Genomic DNA, 23,957 nt, shown 5'->3' with positions numbered 1-23,957 from the left:
ACTAGGCATGAACGTGGCACAAACTCCCAGGCAAAATATTCATACGCATAAATCTAAAACAAAACAAAGTGCCAACACAGCTAACCTTACACTCTGTTCCATTGATTAAAATTCTTCTGTAACTCTCTGTACACAGGCTGGGAGTTGGAGGGGTAGTGGGGTAGGAGCCCGGACATGGATGATGGTTCATGGTCCTCGCGGGATGGCAAGAGATGGCCCCTTGCTCCACATCTCAGCTTCTCAATGCCAACCAGCACACACACACTTGTCTCTAAACAGAGCTGATGGCAACCCCATGGCCGGGGATGTCTTCTGGAAGCCAGGTTAGAAGCCCCTATCAAGTGCTCCTTCAATGCTCTTGATCCTGCGACTTCCCACTGCTGTGCTACCTGACTGACTCCATCTTGACACTTTAAGAGCAGGGAAGCTATCCTCCTCTCTTTCTTGTGCTCCTGCACTGTACACAAGGAAGCAAAATCCCTCCTGGTGACTGTCTCAAGCTCTCAGAAATGCTTAGCTGTACAGAAGGGACTCCCGAGAGGCTGGAACTGAGATCTATGCTCTGAAAGTGCTCATCTGACAGTGAGCCCGATGGGTGTGGGAGATAAAGCATGAAGTGACCCCAATTCTTGCTTCCAAAAAGTTCAAGGACTCCCAGAAGGGGAGGCAGTTGACAATACAAATTTTAGCATGTGCCAGCAGCGATATGACTGACATGAGGGTAAAGTTAAAAGGAGAGTGGACAGGGTTGCCAGCAGTCAGGCAGGGAGCCTGAGCTGTCTAGAGACAAATCAACCAGGCGATGGGAATACCAAGTGCAAAGGCCTTGAGGCCTGTGTGGCTACAGCAGAGTGCGTGAGACTCCACCAGCTCAGACAGGTGAGAAGGGCGGATGTGAAGACCCCGCAGGTCACATGAAGGATGTGTGCTTTTACCCTGAGTGAGATGAGGTCCAGAGGGATTCTCAGCAGGGAGGGGAAGAAAATTGGTGCTCCGATCTCTTTGGTTGCATGGGGTGATGGTGAGGAAGACCAGTGAGGAGGATGCCACAGACTTCCACCTGCCTGAACTTCCGAGAGAACCTGAGATACCCACGGAGCAGTCAGGTAGTCTGTCAGGCTGGAGCCCTGGGCATTGGCTCTAACCACAGATATCAACGACAGGCCACGCCCACTCCACACTTTTCAAATAAAAATGGCAGGCTACTCCCAGTCCACACTTCTCCCAGGGCTCTGCTGATGCCTCCAGCCTCAAATAAACCGTGGTGTATCAACGACTGGCACATGCTCGCATTGCGACGTGTACGTGTACACATACCCCCCCCCCCCCCGAAGCTGAGCCCCCTTCCTAGTTGTGTGACTTAACTTCAACCCGCCTTCACTATCCCCAAACTCAGAGAGGTCACTGTAGTTCCGTCTTCTAGAACCACTCATTCAAAATCTTTTCACCAGGCGCCGGGCGTGTACGACACCTGCCTACTATCTGGGATTTCTTGGGCTCCATCCCCAGCACCACAAGAACACATAAGAAAACAAAACAAAACAAAACCAAGACTACCAACGGGTGCTCTGCGTGCTGGGAACCTCCCTTCCTGGCCCTCTCCACCTCACCCTTCCACTCAGCCTGTCTGTCCTTCGCCTGCCTTCTCAGCTCCACTCCTGCCCTGTCGCAGGCAATGTGTGCCTAAGGGCCTGCTGCGGGCTGTCAGTTCCCTCCTTTCCTGGCACCACAATTCCATATTCTCACATCTCGGGCTGTACGCCTTCCTCTCATGGGGCCTCGGTACCTTTGAAAAAGTCTCACTCTCCACATAAAGGTCCCCGATAAAATCCTAAACAGCATTTTCAAAATGTCATCAGTATCCCCCAGCAGGCCCTTGCTCAGCAGAGCCTCTGCGTGAGCCCTGCAAGGCTGGCTCTAGCCAACCGACTCCTGCACACCATCCAGTCACCGCCCATCCTACTGACCCTCCAACATCCGGGCTGCTCATCCAACACCAGTCCCCAGCCGCGTGCACAGACACTTCAGGGCTTTGTAGTTTCTCAAGAAAAGTGAGCAAAGAGCCGGCCTTGTAGAACTCCTTTTCCGGGGAATCACCATACCCACATGTTGTGAGAGATCTTAACAGTTAGAACCATGTGGTTCTTACAAGGCAAGGTGGGAGACAGCTGGTTCCAAACTGCCATGGAAACAAAAAAATCACTTACCTGGAAGTCAGAGAGCGTCTTTTTGCCCGAGAATCTCAATACTCTGCAATGACTCCAGAGCGGGGCTGGACACAGGTGGGGTAAAATCTGTACCCATTGCCTGTCTGTTCCCCAGATGGTACCAAGGAAGGCTTGCTGAATGCACCCAGTCTCTACTGGGTGCCTGCCTGACACGGGTGGGCTCTATGGAAGCCCTGATGGATGAGGGCAGAATACTACAATTCCTCTCAACAGGCCAGAAGGGGGCCTTTACCCTGGAAGTGCAAACGTGGGCCAGGGTTGCTGCATCCAGATGTGTCTCGGTTCTAAAGCCCACTGACCGCCTGCCTGCACCAAGAACTGTGATGCCCCCAGGAGGGATATACCCACACCACAAAGCACCCCTTCCCCACACCACCTTCCCCACCATGCCTCTGAGGGTCAGGGGAGGGAGCCAAGGCCCTGCAAACGCTCAGGCAGGCATGTGAGAAAGCTTTTTACTGGGGAGTACAGCGAGGAGGAGCAAGGCCATCTCCCCCTACCTGCCCCCACCCCCTCCTAGGGCCCTGGGGTAAGGGGGAATAATCTCCCCTCTACCAGACCACCACTGTCTTTGGTACAATAAATAGAAAACGGGGAGGGGGGAGAGTGGGCCACGGGTCCAGTCTTAGCGGGAAGGGTGCGGCCAAACCCCTCTCCCTTGACCCCCTGCCCTGGGCCCCAGTCAGTGCAGGCCTCACCCACCCCAGCTGGGTAGCAGCAAGTCCAGTCAAGGGAAGAGATGAGGATGGGAGCCCAGGGCCCCCAGATGGGGGGGTATGGCTTCAGGAGGGGCCCCAGGGAGGGGGCAGGGTCATGAACTGGCTGCTGTGCTCTGGGGTACACCATGGAGACCCAGACGAGGCCCCAGAGTGGCAGGGTCATCAGGGGGTGGGAGAGGTGGTCGACCTCCCGTCATCCGAGTCCGGAGGGCTGAGGCAGCCGGGTGCTGAGGGGCGGGTGCTGGATGAGGCGGGGAGCAGTCGGGAAGGCTGCCCACCAAGCTCACATCCATCAGCTCCGGGGGTGGTGGTGATGTTGGTGATGGGGGTCTTCCGAGGCATCGGGGTTGGGGGGGTAATTGTGCCCCAATCCCCGGCAATGTCGAGGCAGAGGTAGGGGCTTGATGTGTCTTGTGGGGCACGTCACCCCCTGCCCAGGGGCGCAGAGGCTGGGAGGGTAGGACCTAAAAAAGCAAAGGAGTCGTGGCCCGTGAGATCTTCGAGTCCCAGGCCCCCTGGCACCCCCCTCCACGGTCTCACAGCTGCAGTACCTGGGGGCTGTTCATCTCACAGTCGGTGATGGGGGGCCCGGGCCCCACACAGTATCGATTGCTGTAGCGGTAGGCCCTGTTGTCACTGGAGGAGCCACTGGAGCCTCCTAGAATCACCGGGAAGGCGATGATGAGATAGGGAGGTGGGGGAGGGGGTAGAAGAGGAGCAGGGTCTCTTCACCACCTAACCCCGAAGCTTAGACTCGTGAGGCCAGAGCCCATGCGAAGGCTCCAACACCGCAACTTTGAAATCTAGGGTCAAAGTTGTGTGGAAGGCTCAGGTTGGGCTCAGGGGTGGAGTCTCAAGCCCTGATTCTGAGATCCTGTTGGTCATGTGGGGCTGCCCCACCCCGCCTTGGAGCTCAGGATATCTGGTAGCTCCAAGGGCTGGAAGACCGAGGCCCAACGGTGAGACCACCCGGGCTGGGCCCTGAGGTGCACACCTATCACTGGGCACCCACCAGAGCTGGAGATGGAGCTGGCGGTGCTGGAGGAGGGGCAGGTGTCGAGAGGCGCCGGCGAGGTGGAGGCACTGCTCCCTGCCGGGCCTGTGTTGGTGGCCTCGTCGGCCGTGCGGCGGAAGAAGCCATGTTGCAGAGCGCCCAGCGGGCTGATGCGGGCGGCGGGCTCATACTCCAGCATGCGCAGCACCAGGTCCTGGAAGCGGAGGTAGTCGGCGGGGCTGTGGCCCGGCTCCCCCGCCCGCCGGCCCCCGGGCCCGCCCGTCTGCACGCCCAGCACCTCCTGCAGCCGCCGTGTCCCAGGGCCCTGGTAATCCTGGCAGGGAGGGGGTGGGAGGGGGGGCAAGAGAGTGGCCGTCAGTGGGCAGGAGGGGCAGGGAGACACACATGGGGAAACAGAGGCACAAGAGAGAAAGAGGAAGAGAGAAGCTAACAAGAGCTGCGGGGCGGATGGTGACGGGGTGGGCAGGGGAGGAGGGAAAGGACAGACAAGGCAGAGAGGAAGACAGAAAGACACAAGGAGAGGGGAGCCCCAAGTGTGAGTGAGGGGCCACCCAGGGAGGGAGATGTGGCACAGGGTAGGGGCCGCACCTTCCTGAGTTCCTTTGTCCTTCGTAGGGTCCAGCCACCCCCAGGCAGCCGCTCAAAGTACTTGCGAGCCTTGGGTGCCTGTTCCAGCATGGGCGCGGGCGGGATGCCCAACACCTCCACAATTCGGCTCATCTGGTCCACCTGCGGGCAGGTGGCGGTCAGGGACGCCAGGTGGCCAGGCTCCACCCCTCCACCTCCAGCACACCCCTTCCAGGGGCACACCTCATTGGAGCCACTGAAGAGGGGCTCTCCGGTGTGCATCTCCACAAGGATGCAGCCCAGGGACCACATGTCAATGGCCAGGTCATAGGGTGTACCCAGGAGCACCTCGGGGGATCGGTAGAAGCGGCTCTGGATATACTGGTAGATCTGGGGGAGGGGACAGTAGTCAGGTTCCATAGAAGACCTAACTAAAGACAAGGCCACGCCTGAGAACAGGACAGAGCCTTCGAGGTCTTGAGGTCCTCAGCGATGAGGTACAAGTGAGTGTCGCTGTCTTGCCCATCAGCTTCCAGTCTCTCTTCAGTGGCCCTCTTTAACCCCGCCTCCATTCCCAGCTCTGGCCCCTTGACTAAGAGAGGCTGGTCACCCCACACTGTACTGTGCTAGTTTAACTGGAGGGCTTGGCCTGCTCACGTGAGGTCTCAAGGCTTCAAGGAGAGCAGTGCGCAGGCTCAGAGCACAAGTGCCCTCCTCTGAGGAGCTGCCCTAGCCCTCAGCTTCACCCTTTCTCTTCTTTGCTTGGGTCTTCTCTGCCCCTTTCACCTCTGACCCCTCCCTCCAGGTGGGTCTCTCCACACCCACTATCATCTCTTGGCATCAGCTTCCAGGATCAAAATGACACCGTCCCACCCCACCCCACCCCACCCAAGCCACTGGCCCTGCCCAGAGCCAAGAGTCGCACCCGCTGGCCAAGCTGGCAGGAGCTGCCAAAGTCCACGATCTTGATGGCACTGCGCTTAGGGTTGCAGAGCAGGATGTTCTCAGGCTTGAGGTCGCAGTGGATGATGCTGAGCTCCGGTGTGGCCAGAAAGAGCAGCGCCGTGCAGAGCTGCTGTGCCAACTTCCGTGTCAAGTTCAGTGAGACTCCTCGGAAGTGTGTGTTGCGCAGGAGGTCATACAGGTTATAAGACAGGAGCTCAAACACCAGGCACAGGTGGTTCCGGAACATGAAGTGCCGCTTCAGGTGCACTGTGGGGGACAGCAGACAACAGGTCAGACACACTGACAGCGTAGGCAGCTCAAGGCCACACAGCAACCACGCCTGGAACCCTGCAGCGAGCCCTCAGGTGTTTCTGCAGTGACTCACTGCACTTCCTTCCACAGCATGTTAACTCTCTTGAGTCTCTCACACCTCGCCTTTGTTTGTTTGTTTGTTTGTTTTACCAAAGGGAAGGTTCTTGCTAGGAGGCGGTAGTGAGCACTACTGTAATCCCAGCACTTGGAAAGATGAAATGGAGGACGATGAGCTCAAGGCCAGCCTGGTTTATACAGTGAAGCCCGGAATTACAAACAAACAAAAAACCAAAGGGCGGTGTAACAAAGGTGTAAGGTATAGGATGTCCAAAGGGGGCACCATGTTTGCCTAGCAAGCACAAGGGTCTGGATTCAACCCCTGGCACTGCTAAGGGAAATAAAAGGCACCGTCACCGACTAATACCGCTTCAGAACAGGCCCGCGCTTCCCTCATTTCCTGTACAGCACTGAGCTGGGCCTGGTAGTGCAGGGACAGAGCCAGGTCGCTGCACACAGGTGTACCAAGAGTGTAAGGCCAAGGCCCATGTGGACAATTCATCGAGACTCTATCTCAAGATAATTGGTAAAAAGAGGGCTGGAGGTGTGTTTCTGGGGTGGGGGCAGAGGGCCATGACAACTGCTTGCCTGGAATACATGAAGCCCTGGATCTGATCCCCAGTGTGGCCAAACAAAACCTCCTAAAGTACCACCAGCACCAAACAACCCCAACGAACAAACAAACCCACTTTTCCTCTTTGTTGTATCTATCTCTGTGGCGAGGGCCACTGGCTGTCCTTTTCAGAGGAACTGAAGCCGGGGGCCCATCTCCAGAGGCCACTGCTTCTCGTACTATTAACTCTGTTGAGTATAAACTGTCACCTCATGTACGCGACAGCACTGAGTGTCTCGGGTTGTCTCCAACACGTGCACAAAACTGCCCCATCTCTCAGCAGGCAGGTGGGGGGAGGTTAATTCATGTGACGTATTTGCAGCAGAGCCCAGCCCTTAGTGAGGGCAGAAGAAAACCCTGAGCACAGCAGAAGCCTGGCTTAGGTTGAGAAGCCCGCAGCTGCTCCTGGAGGGGCGTGTGCCGCAGCCGCCGTGCGCGCTGGCCGCCCTCACCTATGTAGTACTTCATCTCTGTGTCGTGCTGGCTCATCAGCTCCAGCAGCCTCAGCTCGATCTGCGCCTGGTTCAGGAAGGCCTTTTTGTTCTTGATGATCTTGATGGCCACCAGCTCCTGGGTCTGGTGGTCATAGGCCTTCACCACCTGTGGAGACATGACAGTTACCTGGGGGTGAGAGGCCCAGCAGCCACTCACAGCGCAGTCATCAGAGCCTTGTAACAAATACAAAACAACACAGCTCTCTTACGACAGCCTTGTTCTTTACAGAGCACAGGCAGAGGGCAGCTGTGTGGCTCTAGTGGCTGGCCCAGGACAGGGCTTGCAGCAAGTGAGCAAGCACTGGGGGGTGGAGGGAACGCGGTCCAGGTCAGTGCTGTCTGCATGCGGGCACTGGGTGCGTGGGGGAGCGCACACCTGGCCAAAGGAGCCTTTGCCAATCAGAGAGTCGATCTCGTAGCGCTCCAGCCAGCGCTCGCCGCTGCGCACGATGTAGTCGTGGTTGTCGTCGTCGTAGCCATGGTTCAGGACCTTCCTCTCCTTCTTGGTGCTCGGGTCCTGGGGCGGCGCCTGCTGGGCCCGCCGCTTCTTCTTCGCATAGTAAACCTGCTCAGGCAGCCAGGAGAGTGCAACCCTGAGTGACCCAGGCAGCAGCAGGGCCCTCCCCAGCACCGCCCAGGGCCCCCGCCCGCCTGCCCACCTCCCCAGCACCGCCCAGGGCCCCCGCCCGCCTGCCCACCTCCCCAGCACCGCCCAGGGCCCCCGCCCGCCCGCCCACCTCGTTGATGTGCTTGTAGGTCTTGATGAGGTCCACTGAGAGCTTGCGTAGCGGCGCCGCAGCCGCGTCCCGGAAGGCCAGGGGCAGGCTGCGAGGCAGTAGCCGCACATCAGGCAACACCTGGACCTGGGGTGGGGTAGAGAGGGGCAAACGCTGTGCAGAGCCCGCACCTGCAGCACGCAGGGAGACAAGGGCAGAGGAGGGGCCCGTGCCCACACTTCTCTACTTGCGCACAGGGCTACAAGCTCCTCAAGGACAGGCCCTATCCTGCGGGGCCTGGCTCACGGCAGCCGTCCTCTAGACATTTGTTGAAGTGAGCGATTGACCTCTGACCTTCCACTTAGCCCCTGGCCTGCTCATTTGCTCTGTATCTGGGTTCTGTGCCCCGAATCTCTGCACGTGAAATCACCGTTTCTGGGGAGCAGGCCATTGAATCTCCTGTATGTCCATGTCTTCACCCTCAAGCGAGGGTCTCTGCCCAGGCCCTAAAACTCTTGGATTGGATCAGACTCCCTGAGCGCCCACTGCCCTCAGCTCACTTTCCTTCTAGTGAGCCCTCTTCACTTCTTGCCCTCCAGAACTTGTTCTTGTGAACACTCAGGCCTGTGTGCGTGACCGTTCTGAGCCTGAGACACACTGCACTTTACTTGTTTAACCCTCAAAACCACTGGGGTGGGGTGGGCGTGGAGGGACAGAGAAGCTCAGGAATTCAGTCTTCAGCAAGGTGAGGATGGGCTCACCGAACCCCAACTACCTCAAACTCTTCAGGATCGTGAGGCCTCCAAAATCCCCAGAGGTCCTCCAACAAACATGCTATTGTCTGGAGACCCTTCTATCCTCAGGCAGGTGGCAAAACCAGCTGAATGCCTACCTGTGTGTGTTCCTGGGGCCCTGGAAAGCCAGAGAAGGGACCATGGCCTGGTGGGACGGCCATGGTGGGCTCAGAGGGCCGCAGGGGTGTGAGGCCTGGAGCGGGAGCCCGGCCGGGGGGCGCCTTCTCGCATCCTGCACCTCGGCTGCCACCGCCGCTGAGACCTGAGAGCAGGTAGGAAGTGGGGAGACAATAGGAACAAGAAGGCATGTAGGTCAGGGCCAGGCAGAGGAGAGGTGGGCATGGAGAGGGGGGTAGGCAGGGCCAGGGGAGGCAGAGGGAGGAGGGTAGAGCACCAGCACCAGGCAGCAGCAACACACACAGGAAAAAATGACAAATAGGTTGGCATAGCCGTGTCCCTCAACAAATGATCAGCCAAATAAATGAATGAGGCAAGACATCAAGAAACCGTACAAGGGAGTGATCAGAGGCAGGCACGGTGGGAGGAGATGGGGACAGACCAGGACGGAAGGGCACAGAGCGAGAGCAGAAGAGAAGGCAGAGACCGGGTAGTCTAGGCAGTAGGACTCCTTCTTTCTCATAACTTCTACCGGTGGCCATGAGAAGCCACTCACCTACAGCCCCGCCCTCACGTGCTCTTCCCTCAACACCCAGGCCCACTTTCAAGCCTAGTACACCCACTAGGTTCTTTCTGCTCTAAAGAACGAGGCAGTCCTCCTGGGCTCCCAGCACAACCAAGGTTATCTGAGAACGCCTTCACACGGGAGCACTGCAGATGTCTCAACCACCATGGCACACTTTCCCCTGGGACAGACCCACCAAGACCGCTCTCTATCTGGGGTCTCCTGCACCAGGGACCCTTCTTGTAAGTAGTCTACGCTTATCCCACTAGGGTTTCCATTACTCCAAGACCCCGACTCCTCGGAAAAACAAGAGGGAGGTGTCATTTCTCAACAGTTTAGAGTCACTGTCTTCTTCCAGTATTCTAAACCGGGTCATTTCACAATTGAGTCTATTCCTAGAAGGGCCCAACAGCCAAATCCCTAAACACCACGCAAGGCTTCGCTCCCTTAAAGTGTCCTCCGGAACAAAATCCTCTCCCTAGAAGCCTCCCCCATGTCAGAGTCCCTTCTATCTTATGCCTTGCTACACCAGGCCCCTCCATTGGGGCTTCACTGACAAACAGCCTCTTCCCAAGCCCTCCCACACTCCCACCCCTACCCGGGTCAGGGCTGGCAGTGGGCCCACGGGGGGCTGGAGCGCGATGGGGCCCCCAGTGCGGCGGGCGAGCGGCCAGCATGGTGGTGACGGGGGCAGCGGCGATGAGAAGGTGGCCGCCTGTCCCCGGCCCGGCCGGCCCGGCCAGCCCCGCGGCGGTGAGGGCAAGCGGGACAGGCGGCCCGGTGGGTGACAACAGCAGCCGCCGCCGCCGCCACCGGGGTGGGGGGGAGGGCGGGGGAGAGGCGGGGAGAGGCCGGGACGAGGGTCAGACCGGGGCACGCGGAGGGGGGGTAAGGGGACAGCAGGTGGACGGGGGAGGGGCGGGCTAACCCTCGCCCTACGGCCCAGCCCCGCCCCGCGCGGCCACCCGCCCCCAGGGACCCTGGCGTCCCGCCCCCCACCCGGCTGGCCCGCCCCGGCCGGTGGACTCCCGGCGGGCGGGGCCCAAGTGAACCCGGCAGGCCGCACCTCCCATGGCAACAACCGCACCATTGGCTGCCGCCGCCAAGAGCTTAACCAATCAGCACGCAGGGCAGCTGTTGCTAGGCGACAGCGAAGCGGCCAGCGCAGCCGAGCCCAAACAAAGGGCGGGAGCGGGGCCGGGCTGCCCCCGCCCAGACTCCCCCTCGAGAGGGCTCCCTCGGCTCGGCCCCTCCGGGAGCCCGGCCGCGGAGCGCCGCGACCCACCGCCCCGGCCCAGCACCGCTCCTTCCCACTGCTAGATCTCGCGGGGACGGGCAGGGCAGGGCGGGTCCCGGCTGCCCCCGCCCCGCCCGCCGCAGCCCCGTTACCTGAGGGCGTGGGTACGGGGCCGCAATCTGCTCGGGCAGCCCGAGCTCAGACCTGCCCACGGGCTGCGGGTGTGCGGTGGGCGCGACGAGCCAGGGCCCCGATTACCCAGTAATGCAACCAGCAAAATGGCGACCACAACAAACCGGCCCCCCTGCGTCGGCTCCGCCCCCACACCGCTCACGTGACTCGAGGCAGCGCCGTGCGCCTGCGCGCTGGAGGCGCCGAGCCGCGGACGTGCGTAGCGGACGCCGGGGGAGCGAGCACCATGTGACCGGATGAAGCTTGGCAGGCGCCCCCTCCCCTCCCCAGCACACCCGAAGAGGATCAAGGGCGCATGCGTCTTGCGGCCAATGAGCAATCGGCACCAGACAGGGGGAGACAGATGAGTCTTTTAATAGAAAAACAAAAACAAAAAAACAAAGACCACACGTGCAACAGTAGCAACACACATTTCCCCCCAATTCTAGGCAGCTCCGCGTTTCAATTCTTCGCCTTGGGAGGTGGCCTGTGAGGAAACCAAAGGGGCGAGGCTGTAACCGTCCTTAGGGGGCACAGGGCGGGGGGCGGGCGCGGGCACTCACCGGTACACGCCCACCACCACGGCGTGGTCGCGCTCGTAGGGCTCCAGCGTGAGCTGCTCCTGCGGCTTCATGTTCTCCTGCTGCATCTTCTTCACCTCGGACGCGAACACGGCCTCCGCCGACGCCGTGGAGTCGATGCAGTTGGCCTGGAGGAGACGGAGACTCAAATCTGGGTGGTGCTTTAAGCATGGTTTCATTAGAGATTTGGAGACCCAGGGATCTGTAACTTCGTTACAGAAGTTCTAATTTGGCTTGGGTTACAAACAGGCTGCTCCATTTATCCAAGGCCGTGGGTACATGAAGGACTTCTCTCCCACATCCTGGTGACCGCTGAAGCCCAGCTGGGAACAGCAGCACACATGCAGCAACAGGCGGGCCAGCTGTGAGTATGGTGAAGACGCCTGAAGGGTTGTCTATTTCAAATTAAAAGGTTTTGAGAAATGCACCTGCTGTAGTTACTTTTGTGTTTATTCTATACCACAACCTGTTCCAAACGCTTCACACACACCAATCTGCACTTCAACACTAGAGAGCTAATAGACGAACCCAGTCAAATAGGCTCTCATGCTCAGACGCGAGATCAGGCGCCCGCCGCCCTCACAGCCCAAGCTCCACACCTTAATGGAAATCACAAAGTGTCCTCCATTCCGCAGGAAGGTGTGGGCATTCAGGGCCACAATCCGGGTTTGGTCTGGCTGGGCTACGTCGGCAAAGATTACATCCACCATTGCTAAGGAAAAGGGAACAGCAGTTATACACAGAAGCCACCAGAGAACCTCCCAGGGCCTCCCACGGGGGCCTATGCTCCATTACTGCCAAGTTCCTGGGAGCCTCCTGCCTCCAGTCTCACTCCCCACCACATACCCTCCCTCCAAAGCACCCCAAAGGAGGAACCAGAACCCAAAGCCACATCTCTCATCTGCTCCTCTTGTAAAGCATGGTTGCCACCTACTCTGTGGCCAGCCCTGGGCTGGGCATGGGGGACACAGAGACAAGGACCCTGCCCTCGAGATCACCCCGGTCGGGGTTCAGGGGCATGGGGACAGGCATGTCATCAAAAAGACAAGGAGAGCAGTTAAAGACAAGACATGGGCAGGGCTGTCACATGATCAGAGGAGGGGCTGAGTGCACTGACAAAATGCACAGGAAAAAACAGAACCAAACCAAAACCAACTAAGCAGACAAACAGAAGTGCAGCGCAGTGTTTAAGGCAGCATGAAGCTCAACAGGAACAAGAAAGCGATGGAGTGAAAACATCCTTTAAAGTCTGGGGCAAGTGGACGGCAAGTACTGAGCACCGCTGGGGGCTCACCAGGCTTCTTCCTCACTTTTAGACTAGACCTTGGAGGTGGTTAAAAAAAAAAAACAGCCACTGGGTCATAGGTGCTGCGTTCAGGGCTAGAATCTCATCAAATAACATAAAGAAAGGCAAGAGGCTATAAAACGCAAACCAGGGCAGCGTAACACATTTTAGAGGGGAGCAGAAGTGCAGGGGCCTCAAGGAAGGAGAGAGAGATGACCCCTGCACCAGCTGCACCCGCAGCTCCTCACAAGGAAGGAGAGAGACATGACCCCTGCTCCGGCTGCACCCACAGCTCCTCACAAGGAAGGAGAGAGACATGACCCCTGCTCCGGCTGCACCCGCAGCTCCTCCCAAGGAAGGAGAGAGAGATGACCCTGCACCGGCTGCACCCGCAGCTCCTCACAGTCCTGCAGCCAAGAGCCCTCTCCTCAGTCTAACTACACTTGCCTCTTCTGGGAGACATGGAGTGGCTTATCCTACCCTCCCTGGGCCACCGCCAGGCCCCTCACCGATAAGCATGCGGTATTTGTGTGGGTGCCGAGCGTCTTCAATCACGGGGATAATGTTGGTCCTCTTCTTGGCCAAATTGATGAGGTCACGGCCAGAGCGGTGGGAGAACTCAACTGCATAGACGAGGCCGTCCTAAAATAAACCCAACATGGATAAGCGCACACTGGCTCTCCAGTATGGTTGCCAACACTGGGCTTGTGTGGCACTTGCAGCAGGTCCTCAGACCTGAGTGACTGTCGTGTCTACAGTCCAGATGAACAAATAGGCCTGAGAAGAGAAGCCACCTGCCATGACCACTCACAAACAAAGCTACAAGATCCTAAGTTTTCTGACTCTGGAGCCCAAGCTCCCGACATAGGCACCCAGTGCAGAGATGAAGGAACAGAGCAGCATTTGCAATGGGCCAGCACTTTGTTTAATTTTCAAAATAAGTTTGCTCTCCAAAGGGTTAACCATTGGCTCAGAGAGCTCCAGTGCCTTGCCAAAGCCACAGGGTTAAATGCCTACAGAAGTCAGTTTTGTTGCGGTTTGTTTTTAGATGAGGTCTAAGCACGCAGTTGAGGCTAAGACCACAAAGGTGTGTGTGCGTTTCACGCACCAAACTGAGCAGTGTGTAATCCAGTCACCAGCAGGAGGCTGTGACCTGAGACACTAAGAAGCAGAGGCCCCTGCACGGGGCACTTGAACTGCCACGGAGAACACAAGCTCCAGAGTGGAAAGCAGGGGCGGGGGTGTCACCAGCCATGGCACACCTGCCCGCGTGCAAGAAGCCCTAGGCTCAAGCCCCAATAGAGGGGAGTGGGGAGCAGAAAACTAGATTTGGGGGAGATAAACGTTTTGCCTGTGTGTATGGAAGCCAGCGGACAATGTTAGGCACTCTGCCTGTCCTATTTTTGTTGTTGTTTAGAGAAAGGGTTTCTCTGGCCTCGAACTCAAGAGATGTGCCTCCCTCTCCCTCCCGAGTGCTCGGGCTCAAAGTGCCTCCACCGCCCAGCCCATCCTATTTTTGAGACAAGATCTCTCACTGTTGTGGAGCCGGCAGATCAGCAAGCTCCAGAGGCTTGCCTGTTGCTGCACCCCTAGTGCTGTTAATATGAGGGCACATGGCCACACCTGGGCTTTTCCCCTAATGGATTCTGAGGGTCAAGATCAGTTTCTCACGACTGTGTGGCAAGTACTTTAATGACCAAGCTGTCCTTTTTAGCCCTGGAACATAATTTGGTATCTACACTCCCAGCTCAGGGTTATTTTAATACTGGCCACACATCCTTGCTCACAACTCTTAGAATCAAGAACCCAGGAGTGGCACTGAAAGGAACTCAGCTTCAAGCTGTCCCTCTCACAGGACGAGGGGTCAGTCAGTGCAGGGAGACAGCAGGGCCACTACCGTGACCCCCATCTGCACACTCACCGGGCCGACAATATCTGAGACGTGGGAGACGGTGGTGCCCGAGGCGGCACCGAGGTAGAGCACCTTGGCCCCAGGCCTGATGTGGATCTGGTCCACGCCGCCAAGGATTGCTGCCGCCAGCTTGGAGCGGAAGGGGTTCCAGGCTCGGTACTCAATTTTGTCATCTCCCTCCTGAGCCAGGAGACATGGGGACAGGATCAGCACCGGGTCCTTGTGCAGGACACCAGTCCTGTAACCCTAGGGCCCCCAAAGAAATTGTGCATTCAAATGCGCATGCAAAGCAGGGAAAAGACAGTAAATACAGAGGTGAAAGAAAGAACTGGACACTAGGCATTCCTTCTTGTCCCGCATCTGTTCCAGGTGCTGGAGACAGGAGCAAACAGGACATCCATCCTGCCCGAGAGACTAAGCACCCACAGAACTGACTAAATACAAAGTGGCACAGGAGATGGTGATGGGCTGTACGGACCAGGGCAGGAGAGAGGATATGCAACTGCAAGAGAGCAAGGAAGACGTGCAAGGGAGGAAACGGACCAGGAATAGGTGGGGACACGTGTGAACCAGACCTGCAGGTGAGGAGAGAGCCACCCACACCGGCCTGGAAGAGCGTTCCAGGCACAGGAGGTGAGGGAAGTGGGGAGACCTACGGCTGCCAGACAAGGACGTGGCTGTGAGGATGGCTTTGGACAGGCAGAGCAATGTGGCCAAGCCCCATCAGAAGGACTAGGCAGTGCCTGGCCAGAGACAGACGATAAGGGGCCAGTTCAGCATGGAGCTGGGAGACAACAGGGCTGGGAACGGCAGCGGCTCTGAGGCCACAGAGGGTGGGGAGACTTAAGAGAGGAGTGTGCTCGGCCTGACTCATGCAGCAATACACCCCCCAGCTGGCATGTGTAGGGCACACTACCAAGACTGGATGGCAGGTAACGTTATCAGCTGGGGCCTGGGTTTTGGACAGGGGTCCAGGACTCACTGAAATGGAGACTCTCTTCTCTCCATACACAGATTCTCCAGGGACCAGGTTTTTTGTGACAAGGGCATCCTCCTTTCCTCGACAGATAAAGACGCCTGGTAAGGGGACGGAAGCAGAGCACAGGGCGGCTGAGGACTCTGGCCACGGTCCACTAGCTTTGGCCGCGTCCCCACCTGCCATACTCACCTTCGTGCCGATGTGGCTCTACCATCACATTCTTCCCTGACTGGTTTCCTCTCTTGGCTCCTCGGCCACCACCTCGACCCCGGCCACCCCCAGACTGGAAGCCACCACCTGTAGGAGAGAGCGGCAGTAGGAGACGGAGGCCCCACCTTCCCCCTCCCTGCAGCATCCAGAACCTGCTCCCAACCTCCACGTCAACCCCACTCACCTCGTCCACCTCCTCGGCCCCTGAAGCCACCACCTCCGCCCCGACCTCGACCTCCACCGAAGCCTCCTCGACCACCGCCGAAGCCTCCTCGTCCACCGCCGAAGCCTCCGCGGCCTCCTCCTCTACCGCCTCTGTCACCAAAGCCTCCTCTGCCACCAAAGCCACCCCCACGGGGGCTGAAACCTGCAGCAGAAACAAAAAGAGGGACTAAAGCAATGAAGGCTAAGAAGTTAAACAAGCCTTGCCTGGCAGCCGCACAGAAGCGAGACGTCAGCAAAGAGCATGCCTGTGTGTGCTCAGGGGAACATCCACTGCAGCCAACGCTGCAGGCCAAACCGCCCAATGTCCCATCAGCAGCATGGGCACGTAAAGAGGAGGGAACAGCAATCTACAATGCAAACAACCTTCAGCTGTAAAGCACAGTCCCCCAAACTGACAAAACAGATGTCCAGAAAGCCAAACCCAGTGGCACACAGTTCTCTTGGAGCAGGGTGGCCAGCACGGCAGGCTGGCCTTGAAGTCACCGCAGCGGCTCCTGTTCCTCCTGCCTCCACCCCCAGTGCTGTTTATGGGCTGCAGCACTGGGCCTAGCACCGTGTCCTTCTCACGATGGGCCTCAGCAAGGGGCCGCTACAGGAAGACGTGCCAGACTATCCAACTAACTAGGGATGAGGTGATGCAGACAGTCCAGTCTACTTGTGGCACAGCAGGTTAACGGAACACGTTTTATCCTTGGTATCAGTGAGCCCCAAGTATGCATGTGCTGGACAGGAACGGGATCTCCTACACCCTCACAGCATCTCCAAGACCTCTAGAAAAACGTGCCAAGCCCCCAGCCTGATGCTCAGTCCAGCTAATCCATCCCCCTGCTTCTAAGACTGTCACCTCCCTCCCCCCAGCATAGGGGGAAAAGAAGATTTCCCCAGTTGCCCTTTTAAGGGTGGGCAATCGGGGCTCATTAGCACATCAGTTTGGGTCCATCCAAACCAGGACTCCAGGAAGTGGAGGCCAGAGACGGCAGGGGCTACATGGGGAGGCCAGTGCTCAAGATCCCCAGCCCACTTCGGGCGGAGGAAACACGGCCCGCTGAGCAGCAGTGCACTGGATTGGACTTCATTCTGTTACTGAGGTTGACAGCTTCTCTATAATGGTTTCAAAAACATCTGCATACTATTAGAGCTGGAAGATTAGCGATGGCTCAAAATGAGCTCATTTGACGTGCACTGTCAGCTTTTGTCATGGCACTCTGTGACCATACCCCATTGACAGCTTCCAACTTTTTTTGTTTAAAAAAAATTTTTTTTATTATTAAAAAATCTGGAGCTCACTAGAGACACCAGGATGGCTTTGAACTCAAAGAGATCCACCTGCCTCAGCCTCCCAAGTGCTGGGATTAAAGGAGTGCGCCACCTTAACACTCTGTTTAATGGTATTTGAAACAAAAAACCATCTTTGCTCTTTTTCTTTTTCCTTTTGGTTTGCTTGGTTTTTTGTCCTTTCTATGGCACTGCACTCAAGGGGCTGGGTACTGCAGCTCTAACACGCCAGGCACTGAGTTCAACTCCCCAGAATTAAAACAAAACAAAACAGAAAACCCCAACCAACCAACCAAACAAACAAACCAGTTCAACTTGGTATCTATTCCTAATTTAGTTTTTGAAGTTAACAGTTTCATCTTCAAAACCCTCACACACTGTCAGGCTATTTCTCCCCTTCCCCCTCCCCACCCACAGTGAGATCACAGTTCTCTTCACAAAGAATCCCGGAGAAAGGCATGTTTTTTTCTTTTTGAGGTCCCTTCAAGACCCTAATGTATAGCCCAAATTAATACCCATCATGTCAGGAACCTGTCCCCCACCCTGGCTTTTCTGACTTCAGGCTCTCTGCTGCCTTCCCCTCCCCACTCCCCAACCCCCAAAACAGCCAGCTTTGAAAGCTCTCCTGCGAGCGGTTCCCATTTTCTGGTTCCTGTCAACAGAGGCATCACGACACTGCAGCACCCTCCGGCGCTCAGGCGGCCCACTCTGCCCTCACCATCACACTACATTCAACACTGTCTCGCTCACCGGCCCCCACTGGCTCCAAATGCACAACGTTTTTAACTGTTCTGGTTACAGCATGCCAGCGCCAAGAACAATCAAGACACCAAGTGTGCATGACAACTCAGGATGCACTGTGCAATGAGGACGAACCTGCACTTCCGATCCCCCTACCTGAGTGCAGCTGGGCACCATGGCGGTCTCTCCTTGTGTGTGTGTGTGTGGGGGGATTAAATCTGTGGCTTCCTGCACTGCAGACAAGCGCTCCACTGACTGAGCCGCATCTCCACTCCTGCCAACTCAAGCAGGGATGATATATAGGAGTCAGGCCGAAAACCTAACGACTTTGTATACCAGCCAGGGCCTGACAACAGAGACCTGGCACGCTGTTGGCATCTTCCAGTGGGCAGGGCTTTCAGCGCTCAGTCCCAATACCCAACATGTACCTGGATCCAGTTCTGGTCCTGGAGTTTTTAGGAAAATGATTCGGAAGGACTCACTACTCAAACAAAACTCCATATCCACATACAGTCTGCTGGTTTAGAACCTGCTTCCCTCCGGCGGTCCTCCCTGGGTCAGAACCAACAACTCCAGCAGGGTGAGGCAGCCCATGCCTGCAATGCCACCACTTGGAAGCCCAGTGTGAGGCCAGCCTAAGCTATACAACAAGACCCCATTTCCAAACACAAACAGGAAAACAAAGGCCTTTGTTTAAAAAGGCCCAGACTTTAAGCACACCTCTGCTTAAAAAATCTCCCCCAAGCCAGGCATGGCGGAGCACGCCTTTAATCTCAGCACTTGGGAGGGAGAGGCAGGCGGATCGCTGTGAGTTCAGGGCCAGCCTGGTCTACAAAGTGACTCCAGGACAGCCAAGGCTACAGAGAAACCCTGTCTTGAAAAACGGAAAAAAATAAAATAAAATAAAATAAACTGGACTCCCGGGCGCTGGGGAAAAGCTTAATCTATCACTAATGTAGCAGAATCTGGTGTCAAACTCCTGATCTACCTACCTGCCTCCGCATCCCAAGGGCTGGGATTGAGAAGCCTGTGCTGCCAGAGGTCGAAATAACATATTGCTAAGAAAAGTACATTTTTGTCTGGTCAGGAGTGGTGGTGGCACACGCCTTTAAATCCCAGTACCTGGGATTTGGATGGTGGATCTCTAAGTTTTGAGGCCAGCCTATCTACACTCTACGCAGCGAGTTCCAGGCCAGCCCAGCGAAGAGTCACATGGTAAGACCCTCTCTAAAATAACCAAACCAGCAGCAAGGCGTGGTGGTTGGTGCACGCCTTTAATCCCAGTACTGGAGATTTGGAGGATGGCGGATCGCTGTGAGTTCGGGGCCAGCCTGGTCTACAAAGCGAGCCCAGGACAGCCAGGGCTACACAGAGAGACCCTGTCTCAAAAAAACAAAACAAAACCAACCCAACTCACCTACCCCAATAAGTTTCTCTCACCACAGCTTAGGGTCCCCAGACCTTCAATGCTCCACGTCTAAGGAAGGCCCCGCCCCTCCCGGAAGCGGCGGGGAGAGAGAGAACCCGCGCGTGCCGCGCACCCCAGACCGGAGGTCCCCATGCACCCGGGGAAGCTAAGTTGTGGGCCACCAAGGTAGCGTTGACGGCGGGTGACACTGGGTGATGACGGCAGCAGGGAGGGCTTGGGGTGGCGGACGGGGGCTCCCGATCTCAAGCCCGGAGCCGTTCCACCTGCCGACCCAGGCCGGATCCCCGAAAGCCGGGCTCGGAGAGGCGAGCCCCGCAAGCTCTGGGGTCTGGAGGGCCGCGCCGGCCGGTCTGAAGCGGCGGGCCTGTAGGCCGGTGTGTGAGCCGAGCTCCCGGCCACGTTCCCCAGGCCCCAAGATGCCCCCTCGGTTCCCCGCGCCTGGGGCTCCCCAATCCTGCCCGCACCGCGGCCTCTACCTGGCTTCATCACTGCGTCCCTGGTAGCGCGGCTCCGGCAATCTGAAGCGTCCACCCCCCGCTCCCCGCCAGCCTCCACGAGTCGCAAGGCTTTCGCACGTGGGAAGGAGCGCATGCGCGCGGCGACGCGTGACGGAAGCGCGTGGCCCCGCCCCTTTGGCGCGCGCTCCCCGGAAGTCGGAACGCGCGTTGTGGGTGGGGATTCCAGAGCCTCTGTGGAGCTACTGCCTTTTTTTTTTTCCTTTTTTCTTTTCTTTTTCTTTCTTTCTTTCTTTTTTTTTTTTTTTTGGCTTCGCTCCTTGCTCTTTCCCAGGCAGGAGAATTCTATCCCAGCTGCGCCGCGGTTCTCCCCCTCGCTTGCGGTAACACTCTAGGAATCAGGGGTTATGGTCAAACAGTGCTCGTTTGTTTGTTGTTTCTGTTTTATGTGCGTTGGTGTTGTGTGTCCATGTATGCCTGTGGGAGGGTGGTTGGATCGGCCCCTCTCTGGAAATCCCTCGGTCACCCTAATGTTGTCCCAGCTGCTCTAAGGCCACTGCTCCGCTGCCAGTCTCTGGCTTGCACTTGCTTCCGCCTCCTGTCCCTCCTCTTCGCGTCGTGGATTCAGCCCACGCTGCTGATAAAACTGTCCACAGCAGCGATGGAGGAAGCCAAGGTGGAGTTGCAGATGGTCCAGTATTAGTGTTGCACCACCAGGGGGCAGCAGAAGTCCTTGCAGCTCTGCAGAAGAGTGTCCCCTCCGAGGCCGCAGCCTTCCGATGCTGGGGAAGGACACTTCACAGTAACCACAGACTTTTTGGTGGGCTGTGGGGAGGGGGGGGAGTGTTTCTCCTCTGGCCTAGGTGAAGTGGCTGCTAGGGTTTACAGAGGCTTCCGGTGGGAAGAAGTCCATGTAAACTGTTGGGAATAGTCAGGGCTGGAATGGAAGTGATTGTAGCTTCCTGGAGGTGTCCATGGAGCATTCAAGAGCTGCCAGGCTGCCATGACAGCAGGCCAGCTGGCCGCCAAGGGGAGGCTGCTTGGATGAGAGCCATCCATTCAAAGCAGCCAAGTGCCTGGGGATGGCTGCATGGTTGTCAGGGTGACAAATCACCCTAGCCTCCAACATCCTTTTTTTTTTTTCCCCTGTTCTTTTTTTTTCTTTCTTTCTTTCTTTTTTTTTTTTAGATTTGGAGACATGGTTTTTCCTGTATTGCAGTGGCTGTTCTGGACTCACTTTGTAGACCAGGCTGGCCTTGAACTCACAGAGATCTGCCTACCTCTGCCTCTCCGAGTGTTGGGATTACAGGTGTGAGTTTACCCCACCCGACGGCTTCTTCTTTTTTTTTTTTTTAAGACAAAAGTGAGCATTAAAGATTAAAGGGGATTCTGACAATAAAAGCCTATCAAAGGCACTGACAATGCTTTAATGATTACATGGTATGTGTACGTGTGCACATAGGGGCCAGAGGAGGATGTCGGCGTCTTGCTCTACCTCTCTGCTTTATTCTTCTGATAGACGGTCGCTCACTGAACTTAAAGCTAGGCTGGTGACCAGAAAGCCTCCTGTCTCACGTCTACCACACCAGTTTTGTGGTTACAGGCACACAGGTGACCACTTCAGGGGTTTTTGGGTTTTGTTTTATTTTTTTACATACAGGATAGGATTTGAACCCAAGTCCTCAGGCTTGCTCAGCAAGATTTCTTACCTGCTGAGACATCTCCCAAGCCCCTAGTATTTCAATAATAATAATAATAATAATAATAATAATAATATAATAATAATTAAAATATTTATTGATAAGTAGTCTACATAGTGTAAATTTGCTCATTTATACAATTGAATGACGTTTAGTGTGGTAAAATCATAGGAATTGTAGAACACTTTTGACAATTCTAACGTGTGTACAGCGTACTGTGGTCATATTCACCCCTTTAATCTTTTTATTTCCTATCTCCTGATGACCGCTTTATTTCTCCCAACTAGTTCTTCCTTTTACTTTCATGCCTGCCTCTATCTGTCTGTCTGTCTGTCTATCATCTATTTGTCTATCTATCATCTATGATCTATCATCTGTCAATCTATCTTTTTTTGTTTTGTTTTGTTTTGTTTTTTGTTTTTGTTTTTCGAGACAGGGTTTCTCTGTGTAGCCTTGGCTGTCCTGGACTCACTTTGTAGACCAGGCTGGCCTTGAACTCACAGCGATCTACCTGCCTCTGCCTCCCGAGTGCTGGGATTAAAGGCGTGCGCCACCACGCCCGGCTTCAATCTATCACCTATAGTCTATCTGTGTGTCTATCTATTCTCTATTTATGTATATATTTATTTATCCATCATCTACTTATCTATCGTCTGTCTATCTATCTATAGAAGTCCTTTCCTCTCCTAAATTGCTTTGGTCATGGTATTTGACACAGCAGCAGAGTGAAACCAGAGTGTAGGATTAGGTCCTCGTTCCCCTGGGTGCCATCGCTACACTTTTCTCTCTGGCCCCCTGGCTAGGCCAGTAATTCTGAAAGCGACTAGGCTGCGCTCCCATTGCTGTCACCAGAACTAGCAATTTCCAAGTTATGTCTGCTTTTCTTGTGACTTCAACCTGACCCCGAACTATAGCCCGGTCCGAGCCTCAGCTCTTGTGTGTCCCGTTTCCCACGCGTCGGCTCCTACCTCTCCGCCTTACTCGTCGAATGCGGGTGTTCCGAGCATCGTCACACCCCACTGATCCACTACAGTGTTTGGCTCTTCCTCGTGCCTTGCCCACTTGTGGCCACACTGCCCTCATCACTGTCAATCACACAACTCCACTTATAGCCTAGACGGTAAAACTGACCCCCCCCCACTGTCCAACCACTCCACCCCAGAATCCTAGAAGCTGAACATATTAGACTCTGGTTCATAATAAGACTGTTGAAAGAAGATTCTATATTTACTATGTTTATTCTTCTCCGGCTTCATGGACCCATGTCAGTCAGATCTGGCGCTCCATCATCCCATGAAACAGTAAGGACTCAAGCCAGCGGTGACATATTATTCTGACACTTAATATGATTTAATGTGCCCTTTAAATCTGGCTCTCTGGACCACCTTCTGTGTTCCCTGGGGTGGGTTGAATGAAAATGTCCCCCATGAGCTCGGGTATTTGAACATTTGGTCCCCAGCAGGTGGCGCTGTTTGAAACTGTTGGTGGAAGTGCCTCACCAGGGTGGATTTGGTGGCGCACACCTTTAACCCCAGCATTCGGGAGGCAGAGGCAGGTGGATCTCTGTGAGTTCGAGGTCAGCCTGGTCTACAAAGTGAGTCTGGGACAGCCAAGGCTACACAGGGAGACTCTGTCTCGAAAAAACCAGAAGAAGGAGGGGGAGACGGAAGGAGGAGGAAGGAAGAAGAAGGAAGGAGTAGGAGGAGAAAAGAGGAAGGAAGAAGAAGAAGAAGCAGCGATCCAGCTTCCTGTTTTCTCTCTGCTCATGTCTGCAGTTGAGATGTAATCTCCCAGCTCTCAGTGTCCTGCTCCAGCCTACTGCTGTGCCTCCTCCACCATTATGGACTCCCTCTCTGGAGCCATAAGCCCATATAGTGTCTTTTTGCTACAGGTTGCCTTTAGTCATAGGGTTTTATCACAACAGCAGGAGAGTAATGGATTCATTTTTCTAACATCTCTGTAAAAATTATTCTGTTTAGGGATTCCTACACTAATCCTCACTGTAACACTGTGAGAAAACGCCAGCCTGCCTTCTACTTAAAGGTGATGAAACCAAGTGAGAGAGAAACCGGGCAGCTCACCTGGCTTATCAATGGCAAAGCCGGAGTCTGTCTGTCTGTCTGTCTCTGTCCACCTCCCACCTCTTCCCCCATCCAGTCATGCATCGTTTCATCCATCTGCTCCTCCACCTCCCCAGGGCTTCTCCCACTCTGCCCACCCGATTCTGCCTCTGCTCACGCACCCACACGCGCAGACAGCCGTCCTCTTCGCACAGGGACTCATCTCCACCCACGAATCCCACAGTGGGGAGAGAACCGGGGGAGACAACAGGAGGCAGACACACTGGCGTGCAACATGGGTCTATATATTTACTCAATGCTTTCAGACTGGGCCTCAGTGGCTCAGCAGAGGGGAGGGACAGGGAAGGGACACACGGGGCATCCGTCAGTCACTGTAACTTCTGGGAGGGAGCAGGTCTTGAAGTCTTCATTGCCAGCGGTGACTTAGAACTGCAAGAGACGGATGCTTAGCCCTTCATCCTGCACACTAAGCAGCTACCCACCCGCACTCCCTCCTTGCCTCGCTCCCAGAGGCCTGGCTTCTGCCCTCCGTCC

At 55.9% G+C, this 23,957-nt stretch overlaps 2 protein-coding genes across 5 annotated transcripts; both read right to left on the bottom strand.

The window, feature by feature from the left end:
- Nucleotides 1–2,554: 2,554 nt before the first annotated feature.
- On the bottom strand, nt 2,555–10,620 carry Dyrk1b (dual specificity tyrosine phosphorylation regulated kinase 1B). 4 transcript variants are annotated; one of them, XM_051162689.1, is made up of 12 exons: nt 9,741–9,877; nt 8,559–8,722; nt 7,688–7,813; nt 7,327–7,515; nt 6,909–7,056; nt 5,455–5,741; nt 4,773–4,919; nt 4,551–4,691; nt 4,240–4,275; nt 3,960–4,155; nt 3,499–3,605; nt 2,555–3,411 (listed from the first exon to the last, which is right to left on the bottom strand). In XM_051162689.1, the coding sequence occupies exons 1-12, from the start codon at nt 9,817–9,819 to the stop codon at nt 3,040–3,042; spliced, it is 1,992 nt and encodes a 663-aa protein (XP_051018646.1). In that variant the 5' UTR covers nt 9,820–9,877; the 3' UTR covers nt 2,555–3,039. The 4 variants fall into 4 exon arrangements, with proteins under 4 accessions (XP_051018646.1, XP_051018645.1, XP_051018649.1 ...); XM_051162688.1 differs by having other exon boundaries at nt 3,960–4,275; XM_051162692.1 differs by lacking the exon at nt 9,741–9,877 and adding an exon at nt 10,532–10,620 and having other exon boundaries at nt 2,556–3,411; nt 3,960–4,275.
- A 262-nt stretch (nt 10,621–10,882) lies between these two features.
- Fbl (fibrillarin) lies at nt 10,883–19,714 on the bottom strand. The gene is made up of 9 exons (XM_051162807.1): nt 19,664–19,714; nt 15,693–15,884; nt 15,497–15,604; nt 15,311–15,405; nt 14,338–14,508; nt 12,926–13,058; nt 11,731–11,843; nt 11,114–11,259; nt 10,883–11,037 (listed from the first exon to the last, which is right to left on the bottom strand). The coding sequence occupies exons 1-9, from the start codon at nt 19,671–19,673 to the stop codon at nt 11,013–11,015; spliced, it is 993 nt and encodes a 330-aa protein (XP_051018764.1). The 5' UTR covers nt 19,674–19,714; the 3' UTR covers nt 10,883–11,012.
- Nucleotides 19,715–23,957: the final 4,243 nt, after the last annotated feature.

Source organism: Acomys russatus, chromosome 19 (genome assembly GCF_903995435.1).
Source record: "Acomys russatus chromosome 19, mAcoRus1.1, whole genome shotgun sequence".
NCBI classification, from domain to species: domain Eukaryota; kingdom Metazoa; phylum Chordata; class Mammalia; order Rodentia; family Muridae; genus Acomys; species Acomys russatus.
Note: the sequence above shows the minus strand (reverse complement) of the source record. Positions and strands in the feature narration are given on the sequence as shown.

Bases quoted from the DNA above. Each gene is read 5' to 3' on its own strand.
- Dyrk1b (XM_051162688.1), bottom strand. From the start codon at position 9,819: ATGCTGGCCGCTCGCCCGCCGCACTGGGGGCCCCATCGCGCTCCAGCC. The intron at 7,057-7,326 runs GTGTGCGCTCCC...ATGTCTCCACAG, and splicing joins GCAAAGGCTCCTTTGGCCAG to GTGGTGAAGGCCTATGACCA. The intron at 3,412-3,498 runs GTACTGCAGCTG...TTGCTTTTTTAG, and splicing joins GTGAGATGAACAGCCCCCAG to GTCCTACCCTCCCAGCCTCT.
- Fbl (XM_051162807.1), bottom strand. The intron at 15,406-15,496 runs GTGAGTATGGCA...TCCCCTTACCAG, and splicing joins AGAGCCACATCGGCACGAAG to GCGTCTTTATCTGTCGAGGA. The intron at 11,260-11,730 runs GTGTGGAGCTTG...CGTCTCCTCCAG, and splicing joins ACTTTGTGATTTCCATTAAG to GCCAACTGCATCGACTCCAC.